Source organism: Trichechus manatus, unplaced genomic scaffold (genome assembly GCF_000243295.1).
Source record: "Trichechus manatus latirostris isolate Lorelei unplaced genomic scaffold, TriManLat1.0 scaffold00199, whole genome shotgun sequence".
NCBI classification, from domain to species: Eukaryota; Metazoa; Chordata; class Mammalia; order Sirenia; family Trichechidae; genus Trichechus; species Trichechus manatus.
In genome coordinates, this window is record NW_004444135.1 from 3,470,731 (window position 1) to 3,481,317 (window position 10,587).

Genomic DNA, 10,587 nt, shown 5'->3' on the forward strand with positions numbered 1-10,587 from the left:
CTATTCCTACTCATAGTGACCCTATAGTACAGAGTAGAACTGCCCCATAGGATTTCCAAGGCTGGTAGATTTGCACTGCCAACTTTTTGGTTAGCAGCTGAGCTCATAACCACTGTGCCACCAGGGCTCCAAATAATATTTACATAAAGAAAAACAATAATCTTCTTTCCCCTCCATTCTAATGTTAATAGTTCACTCTGTCCCTCTTTACCCATGCTCTATCCCTCCGTACCCACATGTCTATAGGTGTAGGTACATACATACATGTATACATATATATGTACATACACATGTTGTTGTTGTTTTGTGCCGTTGAGTCTTTTCTGACCCCATATGTTACAGAGTAGGGTTTTCTTGGCTTGTAATCTTTACAGAAGCAGATCGCCAAATTTTTTCTTCCGTGGAGCTGCTGGATGGGTTTGAATAGTCAACCTTTTGGTTAGCAGCCGAGCACAAACCATTTGCACCACCCAGGGACCTTCATACATACACATGCTCATATGTGTGTGTGTGTGTGTGTGTGTGTGTTCCCCAGACAACAGGGAAGAACAGTCAAGAAGGGCCAACCCCAGGAAGTGATGTTGGTGATTCATCAGGAAGTTTTGTCATTTCTGATTCACCTCAGAGCCACAGTGATCAGCTATTGGGAAGGGCCCACTTTCACATGATGCACAAAATTAAGGTCTAGGCTGTGCAGTGTTATTTAACAGTCCTATTTACTGTTTTATCTGAATGCTTATAGACCTGTGCTGTTCAATACTGTAGCTACTGGCTCCTTGTAGCTATTGAAATTTAAATTAATTAAATCTAAGTTAAGTTAAAATTCAGTTCCTCAGTTGTACTAGCCATAGTTCAAGTGCTCAGTAATCACATATGGCTGGTGGCCACCCTATGGAACAATGTAGATTATAAAATATTTTCATCATCACAGAAAGTTTTATTGGATAGCACTATTGTATACCATTATGCTAAAATTCAGAGACTAATAAAAAGAGGTGGCTGAGACCTTAGAAATCATCTTATTTTCCTTCCTATGAACTAATCCTTTCTACACTCTCCTTGTTAAATGTTCATTTAGCCCCTGTTAAATACCTAAATTGATGAGGTGCTCATTTCTTTTGGAGGTAGCCTGTTCCATTTTTAAAATAAATCGTAATTATTAGAAAGTCTTTTTTATATTAAGCCAAAATCTAGTTCATTATAATGTCTAACTTTTTGACATCATAAGACCACCTGGAAACCACAAAAACCAAACCCACTGCTGTCGAATCGATTCCAACTCATAGCGACCCTATAGGACAGAATAGAACTGCCCTATAGGGTTTCCAAGGAGTGGCTGGTGGATTTGAACTGCCAGCCTTTTGGTTAGCAGCTGTAGCTCTTAACCATTGCACCACCAGGGCTGCAGGCCACCTGAAGCAATGCAAAATAATCCTTCATTTATTTTGGAAATTATGTATAGTGTGGTAGTTAAGAGGATGGCTCAGGAGTGAAACTACTTGGCTTCATGTCTTCAGTCCCTACTAACTTACTAGCTAGTTAGTGGGTCACCATTAACTAGCTGTGCAGTCTTCCTGGGCCTCATTTTAACTAGTATTCAAAATGGGTACAATAATAGTAGCTACTTCATGGGCACTATTAAATTAGGTAATCCGTGTGGGGCTCTTATTGCACTGCCTGGCATATAGAGATCTCTTAGCAACTGTTAGACATGCTACTATTATGTATTCTAGTCAGGTCTGTAGATTGAAAGGAAGGGTGACACACTAAATCTAGCTCATGTGAAGGGTTTTTTTCAGGATACAGAGAGGTCAGCAGGATTCCAAGGGTAGGAACCAACTGCATTCAGATCTGGCAAGAATCTGTGAGGAACAGAAATTGCCTTGTATCCAGTCTCTCACAGAGGCCTCCCCTCTGTGATTTTGCCTGTTCACCTCTCTTTTTATTAAGTTGCCTCTACTGTTCACTCATAGTTCTAGAAACTTTGTCTCACACACATCCCATGAAGGCTGGTCTGGTCCTATTTCTTTGTCACCTTCTAGCTCCACACTATTAACCGAGTCTCCCGTATTTATTGTCTCTGACAGAGAGAACATGGGCAGTTGATCTTTCTAGGTCAGATCACTCTCGTACACTAGGCAAGCCTCTGTCTCTTGTAAACAAATACATAGGTGGATTTTTAAAAACTTCAGTCTGATAATCTCTGTATTTTATATGTGACTTTAATTCATTTGTATTTATTGTGGTTGCTGGCATATTTGGATTTATGTTTACCATCTTACTTGTTTTGTTTTTTGTTTACTGTCTTTTTACTTGCTTTTTATTCTTTAAAATTTCCTTACTTCTGTCTGATGGAGGTAGTTTCTATATTCCCTTTCTTTTTATTTGATATGTATAGATTGTTTTCTGATGTTTTAGTGATTACCCTTAATATTTCAGCATATGTTCTTAATTATAAATTTTTCTAACAAAGTCTAAAATTATTCAGCAATTCATTTCTCTTCCTGAAATATTTCAGACAGTAAGATGCTTATTCACCCACTGTAAACCAACCCCCCACTTATTATTGTTGTCTAGAATTTTATTTTTATCTTCCTCCCCCTCCAACTTTCAGATAGATGTAAATTTTCTCTCAATTCAAATACATCACATACTCTCCCTTCCTTCCTTCCTCCCTCTTTTCCCTCCTCTCTTCCTCCCTCTCTCCCTCCTTTCTCCTTTTCTTTCCTTTCTTAATTTTTGTATCTGTTTGTCTCTTTGTGCTGCTTTCTGGGTGAATTCCTCAAGACTCTCTTTTAATATATGAATTTCATATTTAACTATTTCCAGTTTAGAATTTATCTAGCCTATTAATTCAATTTAATTTATCATTTGAATTTCAAAGATTTCTAATTGACTCTTTTTTAATATTCTTTTTTTTTGTTTTCTGCTAGTTTTTGTTTCATAGCTGCATGTATTTTTTAAAGGGATATTACTCTTTCATTTATCTTTCTGAGTATCCTAAAATCCTTAGAACCAGATATGTTTCAGAATACAGAATTTTTAAGATTTTAGAAATATAAAATGATACATGTATATCATCCCTAGTGGGATCCAGGACAACACCTTGTAATTAAACAGATTAGTATTTCTCCAGTGAAAAGCATGAATAGACACACCAGGGCAGATACATAAAGACTACGTGTATATGATCTTAAATTAGTTCAGGTCAGATTTTGCCACTGAATAATGACTGGTTTGGTTAGGTTAGGTTTTGCCACAAAACAAGTTACAAAAAAAATTTCCTTTTCAGAGTTTGGGGATTTCATATTATGGACCAGTATACTTACATTAAAGGAACCTGGTGGCGCAGTGGTTAAGCACTCGGCTGCTAACTGAAAGGCCTGCGGTTCGAACTCACCAGCGGCTTCACAGGAGAAACGTGGCAATCTGCTTCCGTAAAGATGACAGCCTTGGAAAACCCTATGAGGCAGTTCTACTCTGTCCTACAGGTTCTCTGTGAGTTGGAAATGACTAGACGACGAGTTTGGTTTTTGGTTGGTTTATACTTACATTAAAGTCTTTGTCAGGCTAGTCCCTAAAATTCATTTCATCTGAAGTGAATTCACTTCTGATTGATGATTTTGTTGTCTGTATTTCATAACATTAGATTTCTTTATGTGTTTTTGAATTTTGTATGCAGGCTTATAGGTTTATTTTGAATGAGAGGTTTTTGTTCTTTCTCTTTCTCTGTTCCAGCCTAGCCTAGCAGTTTTGCAGTGTCTTTCCCAGTCCACTAGTCCGTTAGTCCACAGCCGGACATTACAATGTACCCCTCTGTTGTGATACTGAGGACTGCACAGATTCAAACACTGAGTCAGTGCGTGGCTTGGCTCAGTTCTTGGTCGTGATCTTTGGTTCCCTAATTCCATAGCCTTTTTTAAAACTATAATAGGCAGAGGATTAGCAGCAATTTTTTTTTCTTTTTTCAGCTTCTTTTAATGATTTGAAGGGAGCCCCATCCTTGGCTTTAAACAATGAGCCTGGATCTGGCTGCTGTCTCATATGGAGAACTTTTAGTTCTCTTTCCTCTGCATGAGTTGAACTTTTGGCCAAAACAGCCCGCTTCCAGACCTGGAGAGCAACAGTCCTGTAACTTTAGCCGCAATGCTATTTCAGATTTTTCTTGTACTTATGCTTCATTGCCTGTTTACTTTTGATCCCAGATATATCTTTTTTTTCCCCAATATTTTAGCCGTATTGCTGTCTCTTAGAGCAGAAGAGGTATATAACAAATGTGAATTCGCTGTGCCATCAGAACTGAAAATCATCCCTCATCTTTTAAACATGCTAAATTCTATCCTATTTTTATTAAAATCTTTCTTCTGCCTCCCACAACCTTTCAACTACTGCTCCATAATTCTTCTTCTCTTTGCAACCACATTTCTCCGAAGAATCATCTATACTCACTGTTTCCAATCTTCACCTCCCACTTAAACCTCAACCCACTCCAGTCTGGCTTCCACCTCCTACTCCATTAAAATTGTTTTTGCCAAGATTTCCAGTGATATCATTGTTACTAAATTCAATGGATATTTTTTAGTCCTCTTCTATTTAACTTCTCAGGAGCTTTCAACACTTGCTGAGCATGCCCTCTATTTTAAAACACTCTTTTCCCTGTTTTCCATAATTTAAGAGTGGTCTAGTTCTTTTCCTGACTCTCTAGCTGCTTCCTCAAAATATCAGTTGCAGGCTCATCCTCCTCCATCTAGCCATTAAATGTTAAAATTTGTTGAGGCTTAGTCTTAGATCTTCTCTCCTTACTCTGTATTCTCTTCCTTAGCAGTTTCATCTGTGCCCATTGCTTCAGATACCAACTACACCCAGATAACTCCCAAACTGGTATGTCCAGTCATGCCTCTCCTTTTATATACAGAGCAGTATATCCAACTTCCTTCTTGACGTTAATTCTTGGATGTCTCAAAGGGATCTCAGATTTCAAATGGCGTACTTTTTTTTTTCTTGTACCTTAGATGAAGGTTTACTGAGCAAACTAGCTTCTTATGAAACAATTAATACACATTGTTTTGTGACGTTGGTTGCCGACCCTACAACATGTCAACACTCTCCCCTTCTTGAACTTGGTTTCCCCATTACCAGCTTTCCTGTCCCCTCCTGCCTTCTTGTCCTTGCCCCTGGGATGGTGTGCCCCTTTGGTCTCATTTTGTTTTATGGGCCTGTCTAATCTTTGGCTGAAGGGTGAACCTCAGGAGTGACTTCAGTACTGAGTTAAAAGGGTGTCTGGGGGTCATACTCTTGGGGTTTCTCCAGTCTCTGTGTGGTCTTTTTTTGTGAGTTAGAATTTTGTTCTACGTCTTTCTCCAGCTTTGTCTGGGACCCTCTATTGTGATCCCTGTCAGAACAGTTGGTGGTAGTAGCCGGGCACCTTCTAGTTGTGCTGGACTCAGTCTGGTGGAGGCTGTGGTAGTTGGGGTCCATTAGCCCTTTGGACTAATCTTTCCCTTGTGTCTTTGGTTTCCTTCATTCTCCTTTGCTCCAGATGGGGTGGGACTAGTAGAGTATCTTAGATGGCTGCCCACAAGCTTTTAAAACCCCAGACACTACTCACCAAAGTAGGATGTAGAACATTTTCTTTATAAACTATGTTATGCCAATTGAGCTTGATGTCCCCTGAGACCATGCTCCCCAGCCCTCAACCCAGTAATTCAGTCTCTCAGGGAGTTTGGATGTGTCTGTGAAGCTTCCATGACTTTGCCTTGGTCAAGTTATGCGGACTTCCCAGTATTGTGTGCTGTCTTACCCTTCACCAAAGTTAGCACTTATCTATTGTCTAGTTAGTGTTTTTCCCTCCGCACCCCTCCTCTCCCTCATAATCATCAAAGATTGTTTCTTTCTGTGTGTAATCTTTTCATGAGTTTTTATAATAGGGGTCTCATACAGTATTTGTCCTTTAGTAATTTACTTATTTCATTCAGCATAATGTCCTCCAGATTCATCCATGTTGTGAGATGTTTCACAGATTCATCATTGTTCCTTATTGTTGCATAGTATTCCATTGTGTGTATGCACCATAATTTATCTGTTCATTTGTTGATGGGCACTTAAGTTGTTTCTATCTTTTTGCTATTGTGAATAATGCTGCAGTGACATGGGTGTGCATATATCTATTTGTGTGATGGGTCTTATTTCTCTAGGATATATTCCTAGGAGTGGGATTGCTGGATCATATGCTATTTCTATTTCTAGCTTTTTAAGGAAGGACCATATTGTTTTCCAAAATGGTTGTACCATTTTACATTCCCACAAGCAGTGCATAAGAGTTCCAAGCTCCCCGCAGCCTCTCCAGCATTTGTTATTTTCTGTTTTTTTGATTTGTGCCAGTAATGTTGGGATGAGATGGTATCTCATTGTAGTTTTGATTTGCATTTCTCTGATGGCTAGTGATCTCAAGCATTTCCTCATATGTCTGTTAGCTGCCTGAATGTCTTCTTTGGTGAAGTGTCTGTTCATATCCTTTGCCCATTTTTTAATTGTGTTATTTGTCTTTTTGTTTTAGAGATGTTAGATTTTCCTATAGTCAAATGGTGCACTTTTAGCATTCCTGACCTGAGTAAATGGTACCACCATTCATCTAATTGCATGAGAAGAATTCTTAGTCATTCATGATTTTTCCCATTCTCCCTCCCTCACCAAAGACAATCCATCCTCAAGTTTTACTTCCCAAGGTTTTTTTTTTCAATAATATTTTATTGTGACATTAGTTATATTTTTATATATAGTTTTCACATGTGTCAGCATTCTCTTTAATTGTTTCTGGTTGTCCTGGTGGCACAGTTGTTAATAGCTTGGCCGCTAACCAAAAGGTCGGCAGTTCGAATCTACTAGCGACTCCTTGGAAACTCTATGGGGCAGTTCTACTCTCCTATAGGGGCACTATGAGTTATAATCAACTCGACGGCTGCGGGTTTTATGGGTTCCGTTTCCAGTACTCTAGTTTCCTTACCCACTCCCAACCTTTTCGTGACTCTCTCCACTTCTCTTTCTCTCTCTCCCTTGTCTAAATACTTCATTATCTTTCATCAGGATCTCTACAGTAACCTCCTAATTGACTCACCCACATCCACTCTTGCCCATTGCATCTCCTAACTCATTCCCCACACTACAGCTAGCATGCTCATTTTGAGAGAAATATCTGATCATCACTGCCCCACCCCACCCCCAGTACACAGTTAGAACACTGCAATTAACATCTCAGTGCTCTTAGGGTAGAGAACAAAATTTTTAACATGGCCTATAAGGCTGCCCCTCCTACCTTCCATTTTAAATCATACCTCCTCTTGCTCTGTGTTCCTCCACCACTTGGGCTTACTTTCAGTCTCTCACACTTGCTGTGTGCCCTTCTACTGCGGGCAGGGTATTCCCTCTGCCTCAATGCTTTTCCCTCCCCTCGTGGCCTGGTTATCTGCTCCTTTCCCTTCAACACTCAGCTAAGTTGTTGCTTCTTCAGGGAAGCTTTCTTCTCCCTCCTGAATCTTTCTGACTGGCTAAGGTACCCCTCTTACAACTTTCCATAGTGGATCTTCAGAGCATTTATCATACTTGTAATTTTGCAGAGTATTTGTCTAATTTCTAGTTATTTGATTAAAGTCTGTCTTGAGGACAGAGACCACATCCGCAGTATTTACCATTGCATGCCCTTACCTTCTGGTGGATTGGTATACCAATACCAAAAAAGCCAAACCAGTTGTTGTTGAGTCAGTTCTGACACATGGCAACCCCGTGTGTGTCAGAGAAGAACTGCTATGTTTTTCTCCTAAAACACTATTAACAGGTGAGGACCGTTCTTCCACAACTCTGGAAATGTCCCTTCAGGTTGACATTGGTTCTATCCAAGTTCCTTTTTTAAAAGACAAGTAACTCACAACAGCAAACAGTAAAGTTCCTGTTTACCATCTTTCATGTCTTTTATCTGAGTTTCTCAAAATTTGCTAACTTTTGCCATCAAATATATTTAGAACCCTTCCACCAAGTGTTCCAAAAATCAATCTGTAGGACTCAGAGTTGGGAGCGTAATAGAAATTTATCATAGAGTGATATGATAGAACTGTCAGCCAATAATAACTTCTAGGAGAAAACCCAGTCCATCGTGGACCTGTGTGTGATTTGTGGTGGGGTGAAGACTGATGAACCCTTGTTTGGAGATGCTGAGAAATGCTGGTAAGAACGTCTCTGTGTGGGACAGCGTCAGGGTCATATTTCACTCTGTAACACAGAGTGAAAAAGTGGTGTGGATTATCCACACAATTTCCCTGAGGGAAGTCTTTCTATTTTTTAAATGATAGAAAAATTACTATGGAAAATATCAGTTGTGTGGTTCAGAGCTGTGCAGAAGGAATAGTACATGTGAACTTCCTGAAGGCAAGGGGTAGGAGGATGACTTTAATTTGTGTTAAAGCAGGGACTGAGCTGAGCTCATGGGATGAAGTAGATTGAACGGCTAAGGATTATAGTTCTGATATTGGCTCAGGCATTAAATGTGCGTACATGCTTGACCAGCAATTCCACTTCTAGGAATCTAGCTCACAGAAATACCAGCCTAAGAATATATATAAGGGTGACCAAGGAGTACCTGGGTGGTGCAAATGGTTAAGCACTGGACTATTAACCAAGAGGTTGGAGGTTCGAATTCAGCCATAGGCACCTCAGAAGAAAGGCTTGATGATCTACTTCTGAAAGATCTCAGCCATTGAAAACCCTACAGAACACATTTCTACTGTGCCACTCGTGGGGTTGCCATGAATTGGGGCAAACTCAGCAGCTACTAGTTTTCTGGTTATGTTGCATTGTATGTTGTAGGGAATATTAGAGACCACCTAAGTGTCCATCAAATAAGGGACTAATTAAATAAATAAATAATTTTCCATTTATACTATGGAATACTAGGCAGCCATTGGAAAAATAAGGTATTTTTATATGTACTGATATAGACACATGGAATACTGTTAGGTGAAAAAGCAAATTGTAGCAGAAAGCAATGATCACATTTATAATAGTCAGTATTTGAATAGTACTGATCGTGTGCCAAATACAGTTGTAAAAGCTCTACATGTATTAATTCATTTAATCCTCCGAACAGTCTTAAGAGATGGGTACTACTGTTCTCATTTTACACAAGAGGATACTGAAGAATATAGAGATGGTAAGTTACTTGCTCAAGGCCACACAGCTGGAGGCAGTACGATTCCAGAATCCAAGTTCCCCATCCATTGTATATATCAGGAGTTGGCACACTTTTTCTGTAAAGGGCCAGAGAGTGAATATGTTAGATTTTGCAAGTTGTATGCTCTGTTGCAACTACTCAACTCTGCTGTTGTTACAGTGCGAAATAAAAACAAAATGTGTGTGCTTGCGCATATGGTTTGGAAGCATAAAAACCAAGCTATTAACAGCCATTATCATGGGAGTGGGGGATGTGTGTGTGATTTTTACATTATTTGCATCCATATATTTTAAAGCTTCTTTTTAAAAATTCCATTCCTCTTACCCCCTCCCCCATTGGTAAATCTTTTTTAGTTCAAGTTTTGGAGTATCTTTCGCTTGAGAAATAAGTAGCTAAGAGACTCCTGGGTAGAAGGTATAGGAGCCCCTATAAGTAGGATTGCCAGATTTAGAAAATAAAAATGCAGAATGCCCCATTAAATTTGAATTCCAGATAAGCAATGAATAATTTAACAGGGCATTCTGTATTTTATCTGGCAACCATACTTAAAGGCCATATTTCTTAGCATAATGGTATTGTAAGAATATTTTCAGGATGGCCATCTCAACTCTGTTTACCACATTGCATATGTAAAATTGTCCAGTGCATTTCTTGTCTGGATGATGGTGTATCTACATGCGTTCTCTGACAGGTGGAGCTGCGGCTGCGGCTGCGTGTCCCACAGGTGGGCCACTACGTGGTTGTGGTCGAGTATGCCACGGAAGTCAACCAGATGTCTGTGGTTGATGTGGCTGTGAAGAGCCCTGGGTCTGTCACAGCAGGCCAGGTGAACATCTACAGCTGCAAGTACAGGTAATTGGTCCTACCCCAGGGGATTCATCTGCCTCTGAACCTTTAGGAACTCTGCCTTAGGAACTTTGGTGTTTATTTGGAATGTTGGATTAGAAAGTTGTTTACTTTTTGAGGCAGATGTTGAAAACCAGCAGGTGACTAATCATATGATCCAGCGTCATCCCCAGTGAGGGCACTGGGTGAACAACCTTTTTAGTTTACCCCTGTCACTCCTGGGTGGTGGTAATGAACTCAGTGCTTTCACCTTAAAGTCTGTGTACAGTACATGGGGGCATTGCATAAGGGAAGAGACTTGTTCACAATAATGCTAGAAGATGTACACTTGCCTTCATGTAGAAGCAACGTGCTCTTCAGAAATGGGAATAATTAATGTTTGATGAAAAAATATTGTGTCGAATTTTTTTTTTTTTTTTTTTAAATATTTTATTGTACTTCAGGTGAAGGCTTACAGAACAGATAGTTTCTCATGTAACAGTAACACACATGCTGTTTTATGACATTGGTTAACAACCCCA

The 10,587-nt window shown here is 39.5% G+C and overlaps 1 protein-coding gene across 2 annotated transcripts in view; it reads left to right on the top strand.

The window, feature by feature from the left end:
- LAMA3 (laminin subunit alpha 3) overlaps positions 1 to 10,587 on the top strand; it is a 330,267-nt gene that overhangs the window by 172,672 nt on the left and 147,008 nt on the right. For both annotated transcript variants that reach the window (XM_004387926.1, XM_023742062.1), the window contains exon 24: positions 9,912 to 10,072. In XM_004387926.1, coding sequence (XP_004387983.1) covers positions 9,912 to 10,072 — 161 coding nt within the window. The remainder of the gene's footprint in view (positions 1 to 9,911; positions 10,073 to 10,587) is intronic.